General features: G+C 45.1%; 1 protein-coding gene across 1 annotated transcript in view; it reads right to left on the bottom strand.

The window, feature by feature from the left end:
• Positions 1–22500, bottom strand: part of ccdc187 (coiled-coil domain containing 187) — a 60730-nt gene that overhangs the window by 16328 nt on the left and 21902 nt on the right. Inside the window, exons 5-7 of the mRNA XM_063209436.1 lie at positions 20182–20272; positions 5915–5993; positions 605–2329 (exon numbers count right to left, since the gene is read on the bottom strand). Coding sequence (XP_063065506.1) covers positions 605–2329; positions 5915–5993; positions 20182–20272 — 1895 coding nt within the window. The remainder of the gene's footprint in view (positions 1–604; positions 2330–5914; positions 5994–20181; positions 20273–22500) is intronic.

Below are 22500 nucleotides of genomic sequence, written 5' to 3'. Positions count from 1 at the left end.
AGGGAGAAAAAAAAAATGATGCGAACCGAATTGTTAATTTAGCGTATTGTTACAGCCCTAGAAAAGACTTAATTGCATAGGGAGGGGGAGAGATGAGACAATGAGAATAGTCTATATTAGAATCCAATGATTAAGACCTACACCTCTGAAAAAGAAAGAGAAGTTGATATAATGTTGAGGGATACTGATTAAGTGTGTAGTATGCAAATATCCAAATTTAAAGCATTTTGGAAACTTACATACACATAGAAACACACACACAGAACCAAGCACAGCAATATCCCCAAAGACATACAATCAAAACCATAGATATGCTCACACACGTAGAAACAAATCACACAGACTCAAACAGAGTCAAACTGAAATTATCTGAAATCACGCACCACCACCCACGGTATCATGATTAGGAGGTCAACTGTAGCCATGATAAACTGGAAGAGCTTGGTAGCAAAGAGGAAATGCTGAAGACAGATAAAGAGACACAGCCACAGCAGAGACTGACAGGCAGGCAGGCAGGCAGGAAGTCAGTCAGGCAGGCAGGCCAAGTCAGTAGGCCGAGGTGACCTAGGCCCAGAGAGCAAAGCCATGGGGGGCCAAGCGTTACCTGTGTGTGAGGGTCTGTGTGGAGGTGCGGTGTGCCTGTCCACTCTCCTGTCCCACATGCCCTCCTCCTCATCCTCATCCTCCATCTCCTCTTCCTCGTCAGAGCTGAAACCTTCCTCGCCACCCCTCCCCTGACGCCAATGTCTACTGTGGCTATGGCGTCCAGATTCTCTGTGCTCCCCATGCCAGTGCTGGCTTCCATGGTCCTCTCTCCTATGTCTCTCTGATCTCCGGTGCCCATGGTGGTGGTAGGAGGGGGCTTCATGCTCCCTGTACCCTCTGTAGCTCCTTCTCTCCCAGGCCGCTCGCTCCCTCAGGCTGGCCGCCTCCTCCTCCAGCCGTTCTCCTCTTCCGTTCTCCTCTGGGATGCAGCGTGAGAAGGAGGCTCGGTGATGCCTGAACCTGCTGTCCTCCTCCTCCTCCTCCTCCACCACGGCAACAAAGCCTCCGTTTCCATGGTAATCCCGGCTGCGGCCATTTTGGAAGGACTGCCGTCGGGGGTCGTGTCGCCGGCCGTTCTGGAAGGACGGCTGCCGGCTCAGCTTGGCAGCGTCGCCGCCATGGTAACTGCGCCTGGCGAAGGCGTTCCGCTGCAGGGGCGGGGCACGCTGTTGCCAATGGTCACCATCAGCTGAGCTTGTCAGCTGAGTGTTCCTGCTACGGCTGCTAGACCAATGAGGATCTCCGTGGTAACTAAACCCATTCCCACTTCCATCCCTGAGCCCCTCGCGCCCCTCTCGTGCCCATCCGTTATCCCCATGGTAACTATTACAGCGCCCCCTGTCGTCCTGAAAGTGCACGCGACGGTCGCCGCTGTCCCTGGAGGCCCAGCTTCCGACGCGCTCCAATTGCCGTGACCGTTGGCCATCGCAACGCATGCTGGCCGAGTGTCGGAGAGGCCTGTTGGGCTCGGACCTCCAGACTCTCTCCTCCCACCCCCGACTACTACTCGCCCTCCCTTCCCTGGGCTCCCACCTGTGCTCTCTGTCACCCCCTTCCAAGTCCTGTGCCTGTTCCCACCTCCCCCCTTGTCTGTCTCCATACTCCACTCCCTCCCATCCCACCACTGTGCTTCCCTCCCCTCTACAGCTGCCTCCCTCCTGACTCCGATGATCCTGGTGGCGGTGATGGGGGTCATGGTGATGGCGTTTCTCTTCTCTCCGCTGTTCGCTCTGCACTACCCTCTCCAGCCTTTGGAGGGGCGACGCCTGGGGCTGGGCCTGGTCCGTGACTGCCACATAACCCTGCTCGCTCATGTCCTGCTTGATCAACCTCAGGGCGTCCGCCCAGCTGCCCGAGAACGCAGCGCTTGCTGATGACGACGACGTGGCCGCTGTTACGACCGAGTCTACGGCCGATCCTACGGCCGATCCAACTTCCGATTCCGCCGTGCCCACTATTGGGGCCGGCCTGCTCCTGCGTCTCGAGGGCCTGTGATCGAAGTCGGCGTCGCAGTCATTGCATCGCTGCTCGGTTCGCCTGTCGTACGTGGAGTAGTCGGGTGGAGGAGACCGCGGAAGAGGGGACGGTGGTGGCGACGATGATTCGGAAGGGGAGTCGTACGGAGAGGAAGATGGAGGAGAGGAGGAGTGAGGGTATCTGGAGTGGGCTGAGTAGCGGCGATGGTGGACGCGTCGGTCCCTGCGGCGAGCCCGGGGAGACCCCTCAGGCACTCCGCCAGGCCAGGCATGAGCGGGCCACCGCCCGTCTGGGGGGCCGGAAGCATCTTCAGACAAAAAAGGGACATGAGCAAGCAAAACACAAAGGAGAGAGGGAGGAGGGGGGAGGGTGGGGTTGGGGTTTGGGTGGGGAGGTTAGGGCAGCGGAGGTTAGTGGCTAAAAACAAAACCAACAAACAGACACAAAAGGTTCCACAAGTTTGCACAGACATTGTCTAACCACTGCACAACACAAAGCCAGAGGGGATGAAGCCTCTTCTCGGAACAGGGCAGGGCAGGGCATGATGAGCATCTACAGTACACAAAACCAAACAAGACCGTTCACATAATGACATGCTTCAGTGCTGTTAGTGTACGTTTTAGTAGGAGGATTAAAAGCTTTAAGCTTGGGGTAATGAATGAGAAACGGAAAGCACTTGCAACAACATGGGCACACTGTCCGTAAAAACGCAACACTTAACCTTGACGCCGGGCAATGAGCTGGACTGTCAAACAGAAACAAAAAGCAGACGGGGAGAGATTGTGAGGCAGGTGATTGTTGTACAGTCAGTCGCTGTGGCTTGGCACGTGACCTACGGTACAGTATGATAACTTGGGGGCTTTTTGTTGCGCTACTATACTGCACTGTACTGTGCGTCTGGCTGCACGATAATAACCACCAACCTCACTCCCCCAGTCTGCTTTTCTCTTTCTGTTTGACAAAAGCGCTCTGGAGATACAGTAGATGGTGAGGTGAGGTGGGTTGTTGTTGTTGTGCAGCCAACTGTACAGTAGCAGTGGGAGAGCCAAAAGCCCCCGAGTTAACTAGCGGGCACACTGGTCATGTGTCCAGTTTGCGAGCAAAGTAATAACCACTGGAAAATCTCCCATCTTAGATCACAGACAAATGACGTTCTTCCTTTTAATTAATTATCATTGTTTACACCCTTACCCCCCCCCCGCCTTTTTTTTTTTTAAACAAATGCCCCCTTGACCTCATCATAAGCCTCCCAACGCCCCTTTGACCTCATCATAAGCCTCCCAACGCCCCTTTGACCTCATCATAAACCTGCCAATGCCCCCCTTTGTGTTGAAAAATAAAATTGACTATTGCCCTCCAGTTGGGGAACTAAGCCCCAGCCCCACTCAGCTGTATCCTTTTCAATGGCCCCCTAGGGCTTCCTAACGCCCCCAGAGGGATTGTAACACCCCATTGAGAAACACTAGTCTAGAAGGATTGTCTAGACAGAAAGTGTTGCATTATTTTCATGGCCAAAAGGCGGAAAGATTACATCTCAAAGGCACCAGAGCCCAGTTGTGACTTGGGTAGTTTCCCATATCACATTGGAACAGCTGACCAAAAGTTAGTCACTGGAGAACACAGTAAAAAAAGATAAAAATCTGAAGATTTTTTTAACGATTTCTTTGGGCTTTAAGAATTTATTTTTCTGACGGGACAGTTTAGAGTAGAGGGTGACAGTAAGTGAGTGGGGAGAGAGATGGGGAGGGCTTGGCAAAAAAGCCGGGCCGGACTCGAACCCGGGTCGCTCAAGTACTTCTTGCCTGATCTTCGCAAATTTTCTAAAAGTTTTAATCTACCGTTTCTTGACCTAACAACGCATAAAACAGCATGATATGACCCAAACCATTGTGTCAGCCCCCCATTTTTTCTTCCTTTCTCCCTTTTTCCTTTTTCTTCTCCCCCCTTCTTCCCCCTCCATAGTGGCCGTGTGTTCCCCAGCAGCTTCAGACCAGTGCCCAGCCAATAGAGCCACGGCTGGACCAGGAAATCTGAAGTCTAAGGGTTAATAATCAGGAAACAAACGCACACAGAGTACTGTAAATAATGTATACTATTATTTTGTGCATTGGAGTGAGCAAAATGCTTCGCTTCCCACTTCTTCAGATTCGCTCTGGGAGCCTGTGGCGATTCCTGATTTATTCACCCTTGGACAGAACTTCACCTGCCTCACATTGATAATGGTTTGTGCTCAGGTGCAACTATACAGTTAGAGGGCAGTCATGGGGAAGCGGTTAGGGTGTCAGACTTGTAGCCTAAAGGTTGCCGGTTCGACTCCCGACCCGCCAGGTTGGTGGGGGGAGTAATCAACCAGTGCTCTCCCCCATCCTCCTCCATGACTGAGGTACCCTGAGCATGGTACCGTCTCGCCGCACTGCTCCCTAGGGGCGCCATTGAGGGCTGCCCCCTTGCACGGGTGAGGCATAAATGCAATTTTGTTGTGTGCAGTGTTCACTTGTGTGCTGTGGAGTGCTGTGTCACAATGACAATGGGAATTGGAGTTTCCCAATGGGCTTTCACTTCACTCACACACTGAGATCTGAAATCTTGTCAAACAAGAGCATGTGCCAAACCTGCCCTCAAAAAACCCTGAAGGCTAAATGCTAAATGCAGAGCTAAATGTTACACTGCAAGGAGAATGTCATTCATGGTTGAGGTGTTAAAAAAATTAAATGTCATGTGTCTAAGAAACATTTGCCAGTCATCGCACATAAGGAGTTGATCAAATTACTTGATGGCAGCCTGTGTTGGATCATGCTAAAACCAAATGTCACGCTTAAAACAACTGTATTAGTCACCACCAAAAACAAGGAGTTGCTCAACTGACTTGGTGGCGCCATGTTCCCCTATCACGCTGAACACCCACATCTGAGTCAACCAATATGGTGGTATGACATTGTGACATATGACCCGATGAATAAACAAACTGAATGTTTTCTAAGCATTCCTCATGATTCACCAATGAAATGATCTAATATAAGGTCTTATACAGGTGGGTTGACGGATGTTGGTCTGCGGCAGCTGGATCCCTGTGGTGAGAAGTCTGTCTGTCTGTCTGTCTGTCTGTCTGTCTGTCTGTCTGTCTGTCTGTCTGTCTGTCTGTCTGTCTGTCTGTCTGTCTGTCTGTCTGTCTGTCTGTCTGTCTGTCTGTCTGTCTGTCTGTCTGTCTGTCTAATTCACAATGACTACCTAATAGTAAAGATGAATGATGGATGGAAGAGAAGAGAGTGCAGTCAGAGAGCCTATCGTTGTGGGGATGAGGGCTGTGCGTGGGAGTGCGATCAGCCACAGCGGAGGGGAGGAGGGGAAGGTGAGGGTGAGGGGAGGTGGGTGGAGGAGGCGTGAGGCGTGCATAGGCTAGCTGAGTCACACTTGTGATGCGGTGGAAATATCTCGCCATAGCACTTCACATTTGCTGCGTCAGAGCTCATGGGCTCATATACCTGTGCCGCCTGTTAACGGACATACAACAGCACTCACTCACGCAATAAATAAATAAATAAAACAAACCCATAAATAAGTGGACAAATGAATACACACAAAATAAGACATATGTTGAGATGCACTCACACTCACACTCACGCGCATGCACGCACACATGCACACACGCACACACGCACCCACCCACGCACGCACGCACGCACATTTCTTCCGAACAAAACAAAACAAGAACCACTTCAAGCCTAATCTTGCTTTGCTGAAGAGAATCCACAAGCATGGGGGTCCACGTTCTCCTGCTTACAGTAAAAGCTGTCTGGGGGGAAAGATACAGTATGTGAAGAAAAAGGGAGCTGTTCTGAACAATAGAAGGGGATGGTGTGTGTGTGTGGGGGGGTTGTGGGCTGACATGTACCTCGGTTGGCGCTCACGTGACTTCCAGGTCTCCGTCTGGCGTAGCACTCTTCCTCTTCCTGTATTCGCTTGGCGATTTGCTGTTTGAGAAAGAAGGAAAAAAAGCAGTGAGCCAACAGATGTGACAAATTATTTGTGCTATGAATGAAGCACTTTTGCGGTCAGCTTTGTCTCGCTTTACTATAGGAATGATTTAAATGTGGTTCAAACACAAGGCCTGGTGACTTGAGGTGACACCTCTGGGGCTGCATGACACAACATTCAGGCTCATGAGATTTGAGACAACGCTATTAAAAATCTTGGTATCTTTGGGATGAATGAACACATGCTAATGAAAGTTGCATATTTTTATGTGCCTCAGAGGCTGAGAAATTTAAGTTTTTATAGGCTGATGGCAGCTTTTCTGAAAAAGGGCTTAGGCATTCATCAGCCTTAGGCGTCAATGGGTTAAATGTGGTTCAAACACAAGGCCTGGGGACGTCAACAGAAAGAATGTCAAAGAAAAGCAAATCCCCATCCCATTACAAAGGTTTACTTTACAACAGTACTGCAGGTGTGCAGAGATTTCAGCTTTTCAATACTTGAGAACGAATGTGCTTTTTTTGCTTGTCATTTCATAGTTAATGCAAGTCATGAAATACCCAAAATCCACCTCAAGATGATTGGCTGGCAATACAATTCCAACATGAAGCAGAAATTAAACATTATTTTGAAATGACACTACTGGTCTGGCCCACTTGAGATGAAGCTGACTGTATGTGGCCCTTGAATGTAAAGGAGTTTGACACCCCTGCTCTAGGGGTTCTGACAAGCAAAACATCTGCTAGGAAGTTCATCGGATACAACAGTGCTGTACTATCAGACCATAAAAAAATGCCAACATGGCCCTGCCATGGCCTAATGCAGTGTTTCCCAACCAGGGGTACGTGTACCACTAGGGGTACGCGAGCACACTGCAGGGGGTACTTGGAAAAATTAAATTTTAACAAATATATGGAGCTTAGTTACATTGGGATGGAGAAAGCGATATAGAACTTGACTTGGGGGGTACTCATGGCACAATGGAAAGGCTTGGAGGTACACAAGACAAAAAAGGTTGGGAAACATTGGCCTAATGGTAGGGGACTGGGTTGCTACGCCGGCAACCCGGGTTCGATTCCAGCCCAGGTCATTTGCTGATCCTCCCCATCTCTCTCCCCCACTCGCTTCCTGTCGCCATGTCCAACTGTCCTCTCAAATAAACGCCAAAAATGCCCTTTAAAAGAAATAAAAAAATACGATGCCATCATTTCTACAGTATATCTATATACGGATGTGAGTTGTCTTCTGAGGCATCAGTCACAAAAGCCGTTCTAGTGCTGCTCTGCTTGTGCTGATCAACATCTGCTGAGTGGAGGTGTCAAGAGGTGAATCTGCTGCATCGATGCCATGTTATCAGGCGGCTCACTGGGAGCAGGAAGAACGAGGGGAACATCTCTATATCTTTTTTAAAAGATCTTTTTTTTTGCTCTTTTTCGACTTTATTTGATAGGACAGTGTGAGAGGTGGACAGGAAGCACATAAGGAGACAGACGGGGTTGGCAAAGGACCCAGGCCGGGAAACGAACCCGGGTCAGCCGCATGGCAGGCGAGTGCCCTACCGGTTGGCCACGGCAGGGCCGGAACATCTCTATATCTTGTACTGATTTGAGATGGTCTTCTATGCTCTCTGGCATGGTCTCCGGTCTTGTGCAACAGGATACAGACCCACAGCGGAAGAGGGTTAAAGTGTGAACGAGCACTTTTGCTTCACTGAGTTTGTGTTAGTGCGTGTGGTTGCTTGCGTTATTTGTGTGTGTGTGTGGGTGTGTTATTTGTGTGTGTGGGGGTGTACGTGTGTGTGTGTGAGTGGGAGGAATGACGCTTATGTGCGCTGAGAAGAAGCCCACCCGAGTTGTCGTTAACACATAATACCACAACACGCACACAGGCACGCACACACGCACGCACACGAAGGGTGGGAACTAGAACAAAGTCAGCGCATTTACCCATTTTAGGCATCTCTCTCTCTCTCTCTCTCTCTCTCTCTCTCTCTCTCTCTCTCTCTCTCTCTCTCTCTCTCTCCTCTCTCTCTCTCTCTCTCTTCTCTCTCTCTCTCTCTCTCTCTCTCTCTCTCTCTCTCTCTCTCTCTCTCTCTCTCTCTCTCTCTCTCTCTCTCTCTCTCTCTCTCTCTCTCACACACACACACACACTTCTTTCAAGTGTGTGAATCTTGTACGCCTATGCTATACTCAGCAACCCACACATACGTCACTGGCGTCACTTGTGTCGTCATGAGGGGAATTTCCTTCAGTGGGCCGTCAGTGTGCTGCCTCTGCTGCTGCTCTTTTCTCCAACACCTCTTAAACCAACCACTCACTCCCTCGCTCACACAGGGAGCGTTCCAATATGCGACCTTGCGTCCTCCACTTGTGCTCGTGGCCTCACGTTTTGCTGATGCCCCGCCTCCGTGGAGAAAACCATTAAGTTTCCCCGCTGTCGGCCTAGCCACAACAATTTTTGGGGGACTATTCTTTATTCACCATCCAGTTTGCAAATGGGAAAATGACTTTACAATTGAGCTTTTGCAAGATATTGAAATACAATGCTGTTGTCAGTTATGCCATCATGACATATTACTTCCTGGTATGAGGCCACAAGCCCAAGTGGAGGACGCAAGGTCGCATATTGGAACGCAACCACAGTGCTGTGTGTAAATGGCCACCCCAACTCTGACCTGCAATGTCTGCAAAAACAAACTGCGTGTGTGTGAGTGTGTGTGTGTGTGTGTGTGCATGCCTGCCTGCGTAGCTCGACTATCGTGAAGACATCTGTGGGTGGTCTCGGTTTTGACTTAAGATTCCACCAAATTTCCACCTGCCCCTGCACTTCATTTACTGTAGAAAGGTTACACGCATACTGTAAACCTTCAAAGGCAATTGCCCCAAGTAAAATTTTACAATACAATAAATCTGTAAAAATTGACATTAAAATAAAAATTTCACAAGTAATCTCAAATCAATAAGCCACTTGCATGCTAAAATCAAGTACAGCAAGTCAAGCCTCAAGTAAAATGAGATGGACTGATTTCTAAATCAACGAAATATTCAGAGGATTTTGCATCTGAGCCCTTCAAATACAATAATGCGCAATAATAATCAAATTGACAAATTGTTAGCACTTTCCTGTAATGTTTTGGCAGCAAACATGTGCCTTTCATTTCAACACATATGAATATAGGAGGATATAAATAATACACTACAAGTATTACTTGGTATGTTCAACATAACTACATTATCCATTCCATTGATTATTTGTTTGTTGTTCGCAATATTCAGTGTACGTGAATTGCCATTGCCACATGTGGAAGGGAACCATCAAACCATAGCTTCAACCAACCATCTACAGCTTTCATTTTCAAGGGAATGACAAAATAAGAATCACCATGCATGTCCTGACTTCAGCAAGTAGCCCTATAAGACCTAATGAACAACAATCCTCTGGTTATTTCACAAATCACCACAAGAGGCCACTGTGCCCCCATCTTACTATACTCCCAAGGCAGAGCGAAACCGCCACGCCGACCTGCAAACACGCAACCGCAAACAGTCATACTGGATATCCCCTTCCATGTGGTTTCACAAACAGCTCTCTAGATATTAACACCACCTTAGACATCAGTAATGATTCTGAAATTACCAGGTAATTACCAAGAGATAGTATTAGGAATAAGTGCACCACCTGATACCAGTACCAGATACCAGGAACACGGTTTAAGTTCAATTAAATAAAATGTCAATAACAATGTCAATTATTAACCCATTTTAGCCTGGAGACACATATAAGCTGCATTCAGGTTCTTGAGATTTTAGTTTTTAATTAAAAAATGTGGGTGTTGGATCTGAATGAACACATTCTAATGCAAAACCAAGGTCATAGCTTTTAAATGCAACTCATGTCATGTTTTTATGTGCTTCGGAAGCTGAGATATTTAGGATTTAATAGGCAGAGGGCACCCTTTCCCAAAAAGGGCTTAAGCTAAAATGGGCTAAGCACTTCCATTAAGGTGGTGAACAGAGTCAGATTGATGGAGAGGAGCAGTGTTTGACTATGCAAATCAGAACTGGCAGCGCTCTGTGAATGCAAACTGGCAAGGCAGACCTTCTCCCAACACACTCTGAACACCCTGAACCACACTCAAACTTAGATCTCAATATTCTCGGCTCATTTTAGTCAAAAAGAGTTCAAGTCAAAGGCAACCGGAATGCTTTTTGTAGCTTCACTAGAACAGACCAAACACGCTCAAACAAAACCAAAAGACGTCCAGTTGTATAAAACTGAAGTGTTCTGATCGTTGTCAAATTAGAGCTCACTCTCCCTGCTTACTCCTCAGTATTTCTCCAGCCAGGGTGTGAAATGGAGGTTCTACTAAGATAAGATACGATAAGATAAGATAAACTTTATTGTCTGTTTACAAAGAAATTTGTACTAGAAAGAGGGCGTAAATTTGTCTGGCCAGGGCACAGGGTATGACTGAGTGAAGATGACAAGATTACATCATCAAAAGATGTTTTTTAAACAAAAAATAGATATATAAGATATGCATTACATGTTTTATTGATTTCATAAAGATATATGGATCTGACCTAAAAATGGGTAGGGCAGCGACCACAGGATCACAAAACCCTTGTTTTCAAAAGTTGCCATTACGTCCAGTAAACCATGTTGTCGAACTAATAACCGTGCCTTCATGTACAATCTTATTTTTAAAAAAGAGAAAGCACAACATTCAGTCACAAAACAAGAGAGGTCTTAGTGAGCCAGCCAATTTCCAGTCTAACGTCTAAGAAAATTCATAAAAATATATACAGTAGTTGCAGCCCTATCGTTGGGCTTGGTAGGGCAGGGATGTTTTCCACCAGGGATGCCTTAGTTGTAGGCTACGTAGACTGCACAGGCTGAGTTAGTGGAAAATGAGCCACGTGTCCAAACTGTGTGTGTGCTCTCTCGCTTGGAAGACAGCAGCTGGAAAAAATGCTGAAGACCAAGAACAGGGGGAGCGAGAAGGGGAGACTCATAGGGAGAGCGAGAGAGAGAGAGAGAGAGAGGGGGGAGGGGGGGGGCATTGATGGAGGCAAGCAAACAAGCAGCTGAGGAAGGAGAGGGAGAGCGAAGAGAGTACAGCACACTGGGTGAAAATAACAGGGGATTCATCAAAAGGAAAACAGGGTTTGTTTATTCTCTTTTTTAAAAAAAATAAAAAAATAAACTAAAATACATCTGATGGAAAAAGAAAAAGAAGCTGATGGAAAATGAGTAAAGCAGAAAGGTAAGAGGACTGACAGCTTTGAATACATCCGGGTAGGAGATTGCTTGCAACACCTCCTCGCTCTACACTCTTATTGTGAAGTAGTTACATCATGTAATACAGGGGTGATAGTGAAAAAAAATCCTGAGCCTGAACTTTTTTCCCTGCTTTAACGACGACGACAAGATACTGCATAGTGACGTAACGTAGGCCTATTTTGACACATTATTCAAACATTTAATAACCTGTGTATGACCATTATTCAAGCCTGATGGTAGAAGAAAACCCTAAACCTGTAACACTTCCTGAGATAAGAATAATTTAATGGCTAATTATTATCAATGTTTTTATGTTTGCAAACTCTGTCAAGCCTGAAATCAGGCATGGAGTCTGAATACTATCAGCCCTGTGTAATATTGTGCACTTATGCACTTATGCCATTCACCCTCATCCAAACCCCTTACCCCAACTCAGAATTACAGGTATGGCTGCTTAGGTATGGAATGACACATTTTGCTAAAAAAAAACCCATCACTGAACTGTAGATACTGTCAGAGGGACTGCCACATAAGCAGCTTCTATTCAGACAAATGCCACAAATTCCTCTTCACTGCAGCCTTTTCCATACCTACTAGTCGAACCACACACTACCCTCTACCCTCTACCACAGTTATGCCAGGGCTCTGGGCGAGATTGGCGTGCCGCCACCGTAGACACTGCCACCACCGAAAGCTGACACTAAACAAGCTCAGACACAAACACACACACAGACACACAACCGGGTGCCCACCAGCCGAAAGCTGCCACTACATGGGCTCAGACAGACACAAACACTTAACACACACATAGACACACAACCGGGCGCCCACCAGCCGAAAGCTGCCACTAAAGGAGCTCAGACACACAATCACAGAATGAGCGCCCACCAGTCGAAAGAAACAACTCAAAAGGGGCTCAAGGCCTTGACACCGACACAGTGGAAAGAAACAACAGTGCACAGCGGGGGGTTTGGACCGGAGGCATCTGTACAAGAAAGTGCAAAGTGTGGGCGCTTCAGCAGAAAAAAAAACTGAACAATGCCAGTCTCTTTTTTGCTTTCTTTCCACAATCTCTTTGTCCCCATCTATCTGTTTCTCTTTTGCTCTCGCGCTCTCTCTCACCATCTCAATCTCTTTTTCTCAGTCAGTTGGGTGCCTTGACTCATTTTCTGATTCTTGCTGAGAGGGCACAGAGGCGGACTGCCAGGCCTGTCTACCCTAACATTGTGGCCATGGCTCAGAAAGCAAGAGTCTTGCCAGATATTTCATCCAGCAAATTCAATTTATCCAGCCGATCCTACTTAGCACATAGACATCTGAATTATAGCCAAGCCTCTGTCCTTTGAGTCAAGGTAGTGGACATCACCAGATGTAAAATAAAGGGTTTTTGATATACTAAAAAAACCTTGACTTAAAGAAGATTGCTTTGGATATAATTTGGTATCATTTATAAGTCTATGAAACCAGATGCACTCCTTCCTAAAGTCAATGGCAATTACATTTCCAGCAGTTTAGGTAGAACAGCGACCGAAATGGCAGGTGACGAGAACTTTCATCAAGAATACCCTTACCCATGCCTTCAATCTAGTAGAGTAGAGTAGAGTACTTTTATTCATTGAGAGGGAACTTAAAGTGTCTGACAGCTTTCATAGATATATAGATACAAGATATAGACAAAGACCCAACACACATTATTGCACATTGCAGAAAACATCGAGCAAAATGCCTTACATCAGTTAACATACACACACCCACCCTCTCTCTCTAGCTCTCTCTCACACACACACAGACACACACACAGACACACACACACACAGACACACAGACAGACACAGACAGACACAGACACACAGACACACAGACACACAGACACACACACACACACACACACACACACACACACACACACACACACACACACACACACACTGCAGTAAACATATATTCAGTACAGCAGTTAACCTTCTCTCAGTTCAATCTAGTTCGTCCTCCTGACCTCATCCCACTTCAAAAGGTGACAAGTTTACTCACTGCGTTGTGCAAGAGGGTAAGGGTGTGGTAACTGCATGGGGAGAACAGCCACTATTTAATGATCAAGTCATTAAGACTGATGAAAGAGCAGAGAGACACATTTAACAGATAATTGTGGTCTATTACAATCAACAGCTCCCGAGCAACAAAATCAGCAAGCAGCATGTCTACAAATGTCCCCCAAAAACAACATGGCTGACATGATATTCTCCTTACAGTTCCTCACAAAAATGTAACCGCAGTGGTTCTCAACCTTTTTCTGAATTAACGCCCCCTTGACCTAATCATAAACCTCCAACACACACCCATCATAAGCCTGCCAACGCCCCCCTCAGTATTAAAAAGTTGACTCATGTACCCCAATGGTGACAAAGCAGCGTCCCATATCAGCTGTGTCCTTCTCAACGCCCCACCTAGAGCTCCCCAACGCTATGCTAGGCTACGCAACGCTACGCTAGACTCAAAACTGCTAGCTGGTGCTTTAAGAGCAGAGTCATCCAGCCTTGTTGTAGCCCCTTAATGCGCGCCGTACCTCCAGTGGCACACTGTAATAGTAATTGAAATGTAACTACCATAGCACTACAATACTATGACACAACACAGGCCCTTTAGAAATGCACCACGACTTGGTCATTACCATACTGGTAACAACAAATTTATAAAGCCGCGTCTTAAGGGGTTAAAGACACTCTTGAAGCCCTTGAAGGCCCTTCTGTTCCAAGTAGACCTCTTATCCTGACAGCAGTAAACAAAGTCCTTTTCCACAAGCCCCGGCACTTGACAGCCATCCTAGAGACGCCTGCCTGCCAGCACTTTCCTGGGATAGTTACACCAGACCATACCTGAAGGAGTGGGCAGAGTCAAGTGAATTTTGGTCTGAATGGGCCTCTCTATGCAAGTATGGCTAATAGTTTCTGCCAAGTTGAATAAACACAATTATTATTAACTGTGAATAACACTCTCCTAATGTCATCACTGGCTTCAGATAATCCTCCTCCCTAAAACCTTCTCCAGACGAGCCAGTAAAAGCCATGTAGGCATTGAGGCGTACACTTGCAAAATACAGAACTGAGGGCACGGCACAGACGTCCTATTTTCCTCTCAGCAGAAGGATCAGAAAAAAGGGGAAATAAAAAGATCACGGCAGAGCTGCCATTAATTCCGTTCTTTTTCATCTCATTGATGTTTTGAGAACCAAAGCTTTGATTAAATCAAAAAAGGACACAGATGGGAGCTTAACAACATACAGAACTTGTTTTTTTTTTTAAATACTTTTCCACATTTATGCACACGTGGGAAGAAAACCAAAACAGAAGCAGAGGGAAGGTCAGCGAGTGGCAAGCTGCACTGGCAAATATCAGGTCTGGCATGTGTTTTGCGTTACAACAGGATATTCAATCCAATCCACTGTTACTTATAAAAGACACATGTTATGGCTCTACACAAGCTATGAATATAGCCCCAGGGGAGCTCAGTGTTGACTAGACCCATTTTGCAGCCATCTATGTGAATTTCAGTGTTACTGAGGATTGCATGTTACTCATTATTAGGTATTACAACATTTATAGAACACTTGCCCAAGCTAAAGGGTACCCAATGAGCAATCAACCTTCACCTTATTATTTCTTCCAGGGCAGTATTTCCCAACCTGCGGGCCAGGGCTGAGAAGCTGAAGCTAAACATTGCAACGCCATGCCACTGTAGACTGTTTGAGGTGCATTGTTCATAGGGTTGAAACATTTGTGAGATTTTTAAGTGGGAACCCCTGTCCAATTGCCTGGTTACCACCAGACCTAATCACACGTTTCAGATCGAAACGATTGCGTAGAACTAAAGGCAGTATGGGAGTTCCCAGGCTACCTGTCCAATGGTATAAACAGTAAACTAATCACTACCATCAAGGAGAATAATGACGGGCTGCATATTAGGCAAGATCTCCTACAATGATACGGATATCACCAAAAAATCATGAGAACATTTGTTTTTTAAAACTTAACTGTTTTAAAACTTAATTCAGAGGTCAGAGTTTCTATTTTGCACATAAAGGAGAACAAAACGCCCATTCCATTGCTATCCCAAGTTTCTGCCACAATCATGCAGAAGAACATAAAAGTATCAAACTAATAAGACAAAACACAGTTAGCCTGATTCTTTCCAACAACAACAACAAAAAAAACCCAGATGGATAGAAGGCTGCCTTACAACTTAACTGTACCAGCAACAGTGCAGCAGAAAAGCAGGGATGAATATCCATCTGCATGAGAACCAGGTTACATGCATACGGCAGCTGTTCAGCAAACACTGCTGCAGCCGGTGTTGTGGTTGTAAGGGTCAGTGCTGTTGTCTTAAGCATACAAGAAAAGTTTGCTCTGCCAATCCCACTGTAGAGTGTCAATCACATACACACGGCTGTGTTTACACACACATGCACATACACACACACACAGGCACACAAATACACACACACAAACCCTGGCAGGAGCTTCTACTGGTAGGCAGAATTATACGGGCAATTGTCCAGCGGTATTGTAGGTAAAGTTTGCCTTGGCAAACACTTCACTGGACTGCCTGCTTCCAGACACTTCACAGATGGCTTGTTAAATGTCACTTTCATTTTGTTTTACATTCCACTTAGCTAGTTGACTCAGAGGTATTATAGGCCAGGGAATTGTTTATATTACCTGGAGAAATGTGGCGTTAGGTACCTTACTCAAGGATATGAACCTAGTGCAACCCTCTGGTCTAAGGACCACCTCCCTAACCGTTAGACCACCAAACAATAAGTGGTATCAAGATGTTCCTGAACCTGTAGACAGGCTGATAATACTGTTTCAATACAGCAGTGGTTCCCAAACTTGGATATTACGAATATTATCACGACCCCTAACCCATTTGGTCCATTAATATTACTAGATTTTCCACTAATAGTTTGTCCGCTAATACTACTAGAAATCCACAGGACAGCAAATACAACTGTTAGCCGGTGGATTTCCCATTATGCAATGTCCCTTATTTTCTGCGACCCCCCTTCAGTACCTCTGCGAACCCCCCTAGGTAGGGGTACCAACCCCCAGTTCGAGAACCAGTCTTGTGAAGGTGGCGTTGGCTTGTTAGCTTCTGAGAAAGAAGAAGGTAAAGTAAGAAGAGGAGGTCCTGCGTCACTGGACCAGGTGGATCCGACTCGAGAAGCCCCCCCCGCCATAATGACACTGGATTTAACCCTTGACCCACCATAGGCGTAGCCATGGGTGGGCCTGGGCCCGCCCACTTGATATCCAGGCCCGCCCCATTCACACTTGACAGTCAATTGTTGCCTCATTGAACTACAAAGCGGATTCCAAAAAAGTTGGGACACTTGGTATTTTGTGAATAAAATAAAAATGCTGGCATTTTCAAAACATTCAATACGTTAATAAGGTAGAGCATTGCGTACAGACAACATATCAGTTGTTAAAGTCAGCAGAATTGTTGTTTTGAGGTAATTATGTGATCATTTGAAATTTCACCATTGCAACAAATCCCAAAAAAGTTGGGACGGGGCCAATAAAATGCTTTTTATGTTTGATAAGACTAAACACAACACAAGGGAAGATACTTAACAGTTAGATACTTAAACTGATGCCATGATTTTATTCAAAAAATAGATATTTGGATGTGCGAGACTCGATTTCAGCAGCTCAACTGATAAGTGTGTTCTTCAACTTGTTCCCCTTATTGTTATGCTTAATATGTGGCATATCCTGACTGCAAGAGAACAATTTTGTCTGTTTACTCTTATGATGGAACCACATCATTGGAACATAGTAGAGATTGAAATCTGCCACCATTATGGGGCAATATCTAAAGGCGGTACTCCAAAATATAATGCCTTGGTTGCTATGTATGCTGTTTAAAGTCTGTATATAGCATTAAACATTCATTTTAATGCTCTACCTGAGTAAGAAGACCATAACCAAGACACATCTGCACCCCTTTACCGTCATATATGCTGTCTTTCAGACTGACTACTAAAACAAGCTGAAGTATTCATTTTCTTCATAACCTGGAGGGTGCATGACTCCATGATTTTAAAAAAGGATGAAATATTTTCGATTCTGTAATCAGAGGACAGTTTCACATGTCTCCTAGGTCTATCTAGAATGAGCTTTGCCACTTGCAACTCTGTTTAATGTCTGCATCGTGTACTTTAATCAAGTGTTTTGTTTATGGACATTTTTTCAACAGCTGTCATTGTTGGAGTGTCAGGGTTTGCTTATTGACGATGAGTATGTCATGATGTCATAACCCGTGCAATGATTTCACAGAACTCCATATTACGGAAATAGGCCTTATATGCCTGCAATTTTGATAATTCAATCTTTCTGTGTAATAGATCAGTAATTAGTGCCTCAAAATCTTCGCTAATGAGTGCCACAGTCTCTCTGTGATGGTATTTTATTTGTGCATTCATGTTGGCAGTCAATATAGTTCCTTTAAAAATATTCTTCCTTGTGTTATTTTTAGAATTATCTAACTATACCAACATGTTTTGGCCACGTCCCAACTTTTTTGAGATTTGTTGCATGGGTCGAATTTTAAATGAACACATATTTCCCCCAAAACAATATTTTTGCCTCCATTTAACAGTTGCTATCCTGACCTTGTGACATTGTACATCTTACACATGGAATGCATGTTTTGAAAATGGCAGCATTTTGCTTTTATTCACAAAATACCAAGTGTCCCAACTTTTTTGGAATCCGCTTTGTATAATTAATGGCAAAGCACTGAGCGATATTTAATCTTTTTTTTCAAACGTCTGGTTCATCTTCTTCGTGATTTCTATGATTTCAATTTCAAAGTATCATTTTTGAGCGCAGTATTATAATATCTACCTACAAGCTTTCGGGTTGGGCCCGTCCGATCTTTTCTGGGCCCACCTGTTTTATTATTTCTGCCTACGCCCCTGTGACCCACTGAGCCAATAACCCACTAACTCACTGACTCACAAACTACTGAAGTTACTGAAGACTGCAGAAGAGTACAGTAACCATCGTTGTGCTTTTGTGAGTATTAGGAGCATGCCCTTGTTTACTTCTTGGAGTGAAGCACTTCTTTCGTTATATCCTTTTTGCTTTATTGTCACCGAAACCCCCCCCGAAATACTACAGGTAAATTACAAGTAAAAATACGAGGTTATGGTCAACAATGGTCACATTACGATGACGACTACTGCTATGAGGATGGCCTGACACCGAAATGCATTTGTTTGGGGCATAAGTAAGAGAATAAACAAGAAAGTGTGCTTGTGTTTCTATACTTCATCTGGTTTATCTAGCATGCATCCAAAGCAGCATTTCAAATGTTTCTTAGTTTGAGCATTCCTTTGATGGTAACTCGTACATGACTATTATGCCTCTTTTCCACTGCCGGTTTTCTGACTCACAGTGTGAGTCGGTCGCCACTTTTTGCTCTTCGATTGAGCTGTGTCGTGCCCAATCGAAAAACAAAAAGTGGCGTCCCAGTCGTGCTGTGTCGAGCTGTAGGCCTACCAGAAAACCGGCAGTGGTAAAGAGCCTCTACTGCACCAGGTGTGTGGAAGAGTTCAGAAGTGAGGCACAGGGGGAGAAGAGAGCCAGAGAGCTAGCTAGAGGGATTGTTTATGGCGGCACGTCAGAGCAGGTATCTGGAGTCCATTACTGTCGCCATGCCATTTAGAGTAATCGCTCTGATGTTGCCCCTCTACTTTGGCTTGTCTGACCTCCGCTGATGTTCACTTCAGAAGCGCATGCATGTGTGTGTGTGTGTGTGTGTGTGTGTGTGTGTGTGTGTGTGTGTGTGTGTGTGTGTGTGTGTGTGTGTGTGTGTGTGTGTGTGTGTGTGTGTGTGTGTGTGTGTGTGTATGTGTATGTGTATGCATGTGTGTGTGCGTGTGTGTGTGTGTGTGTGTCTAGATGTGTATGTGTGTGTGTGCAGATGTGCATGTGTCATCCATCTGAAAGAGGGAAATGGGGTTGTACTGGGTTCAGTGCTGGCTGCTCTTAAGTGTCCTCCACTCTATAGCTCTGGAGCAGCATGACAGCCAGAAGTGCTCCCAGTAGCTCCCATCTAAAGAGACGAGGCAGCTCCCCTCACCTGGGTTCAATAAAGCCCCCATAAAACTACTGGCAGAACAGAACAGAACAGAACAGCAGGCTCACACATGTACTGTACACGAAGGAGTGCGTGTGCCTGTGTGTATTTAAAGGGGCACTGTGCAGGAAATGGTCAAAAAAGGTACTGCAACTATGCTGCTCATTGAAACTGGGTTGCCTATTGCCAAATTTGATCTTTACATGAACGTTTACTAAGTAATAAACAAATATTTTCTAGTATTGTCCAAGTACAGTCATTTTTGCAGCTAAAAAAGGCTATTTTTGGAAATTCAAAATGGCGGACCATGGAGAAGATCCCCCTTTTCATGTATGAAAAGTGCAATTTTTCCAGTCATAAACTTAGAATTTGATGCTGGTGGTAAGTAGTCATGAAAAAGGTAACATTAGTGAATGGGCAGCGTGAATTCTGGAACACAGTGTCCCTTTAAGTGTCATATAATGTCTGTGGTGGTGGTGGTGTGTGTGTGTGTGTGTGTGTGTGTGTGTGTGTGTGTGTGTGTGTGTGTGTGTGTGTGTGTGTGTGTGTGTGTGTGTGTGTGTGTGTGTGTCTATCTGTGTGTACCTGTAGGAACATGTAGATGTACATCCATGCAGATGGACGCAGTGGTGACGAGCCCATAAGCCGCGTCATCACAGTGTGTGTGTGTGTGTGTGTGTGTGTGTGTGTGTGTGTGTGTGTGTGTGTGTGTGTGTGTGTGTGTGTGTGTGTGTGTGTGTGTGTGTGTGTGTGTGTGTATACCTGGTCCTCCTGTTCTCTCCTGTGTGCCTCCTCTGCACCCCTGCATAGCTCCTCCTGAATGAGGCGTGCATACTCAGAATCCTGCTCCTCCCTGTTATCACACACACACACACACACACACACACACACACACACACACACACACACACACACACACACACACACACACACACACACACACACACACACACACACACACACACACACACACACACACACACACACACAATAATGAAATGTAATGTAATGACATGTAATTCAACAAAATATAATGTAATGTTATGTAACGCAATACAATGTATAATGTCATAGCCACTAGGGTGCATCAAACCCCCCTCGAAAAAAAGAAAACTTTGCAAAATCCCACTCTGCTCTTGCAGTATTGTTCCTGTGCACTATTATAACTCCCTTGCAAATGTCTAGCAAATTTGATAGATGCTTAAGTGTGGCACAATAGTCTTGGCATTTTGAATTGTAGTGAATGGGCATTTTTAGCTAAATCTGTGCAAAGTGTACTTTGAGACTGTTTTGATCAAAAATAGTAAGGACAGTCGTTTGGAAGAATTCTCTAGTTGCGTTTCCACTTCTCCAGAACATCAAAACCCCAGAAAAAGCCTAAAGGATGGATACGTGGGTGTTTGAACATGGCTAAAAGATTAGCGAATGGGGGCTAAAACCTTGCTAAAGGAAGGCTCTTAAGAACAGGCAGAGGGAATTTCAAATATGGGAAAGTGGAAAGGGAACTGGAGCATTCTACCAAATTATTCTTTACTAGTTTTCATCAAAATAGTGTATAAATGTACTTCTAACCAGGGCTTTGAACCGTTATTTTTTTCCAAACGTTCCGTTCCGAACAGAAACGGAATTATAACGTTTCCGGTTCTGAGTTCCACCAATAAATTGCCGTTCCCGAACCGGTTAGAACCAAAAAAATGTTGTTCCCGGAACGGTTAATTTCGTTCCTGTCAGCTGATTACTCCCCATAGGCCTAACTGACGTTAACCAAGAAAGACGGAAGTGCAAATGAGTCAGCCTACATTCCAAACTGTTTATTCAAGCGGATGAAAAGAATATCCTCCAGAATTTTATCATTCAGGGACGACCTAAGCGGAGAAGCAGAGAATAAACCTCAATGATGAAAATGTGCGCTCCACGCTGACTTGGGTCACGGGAAGCGCTATGATGGACATTGTGAGTTTGTGCATATTTGAAGCGGCCATTGATGCCCAATAAGGCCGAACATTGTTGGTGCACTTTACACACGCTTCCCTGCAATGTCTTACAATAATGCAATGCAAACTCTGTCCTTTTGTATGACAGTGGTTTCTCTTAATTAAGATGTGGAGTGAAGACTTTGTAATCTACAGCTCTCTCTCCATTCAGTCAGAGAATGTCTGATGTCACACAGGACGTGAACCTCAGCCGTCATGGTAACGTGCGCAGGAAAATAATGACTTTTTTTTTTTTAGTTTGAGGAACGGTATTAACCGGTATTAACCGGTTACCATTATTTTTAAATAAGTGTTCCCGTTCCAGAACATAAAAAATAATAACATTTCCGGTTTCATTTCTGTTCCCTGTAAAATACAAAAAGTTTCTGTTTTTCGTTTTCGTTCCTTGAACCGGTTCGAAGCCCTGCTTCTAACTGATTTCGCTAAAAATGTCTATTCACTGCCATTCAAATTCTCAAGTCTATTGTGTCGCCCTTTAACATTTATCAAATTTGCTAAGATTTTGCAAAGCTTTATAACAATACTGCAAATGCAGAGCAGGATTTTCTAAACTTGGGGAGTTTGATGCACCCTAATAGAGTTCTTCAGCGTTGACGTCAACTTATATGCGGCGTTTGGACTTCCGGTTCTATGGCGATTTTTTTACATTGCAACACGCCATAGAGATTCAGGTTTGGCAAAAATATAAGTTGCACGCCAACAACGAACATTAGCGTGTCCCTGCATCCCTTTCTCATTAGTGGAACGGATCGTATCATCATGTTGGTGTATTCACATGTTAAATCATGACGATTATAATTCAATATTGCTAACCCCTTTCTGATCATTAAAACTTCCGAACTACATACTTTCCTTTGGTTGCCATGGGTACAACCTTCCGCACGTACATGACGTTAGATACAGGCGCCGCTTCTGTAGTCGCCAAAAGTTTCCGGGTTTAGCATATGGACGCAACATTGTATTTATGTCGAAGTTTGACACAAAATGATCAACCATGTCATACCTACAGCCTATTTTTAACACCCTCGACAGTTTGCGGGGGTTCGCTAAGCGCGTGCTTGCACTCGGAGCTTATTTGAAACTGGCC

Source organism: Engraulis encrasicolus, chromosome 10 (assembly GCF_034702125.1).
Source record: "Engraulis encrasicolus isolate BLACKSEA-1 chromosome 10, IST_EnEncr_1.0, whole genome shotgun sequence".
Classification (NCBI taxonomy): Eukaryota; Metazoa; Chordata; class Actinopteri; order Clupeiformes; family Engraulidae; genus Engraulis; species Engraulis encrasicolus.
The sequence above is the reverse complement of the archived record's forward strand: the minus strand, read 5'-3'. Positions and strand labels throughout refer to the sequence as shown.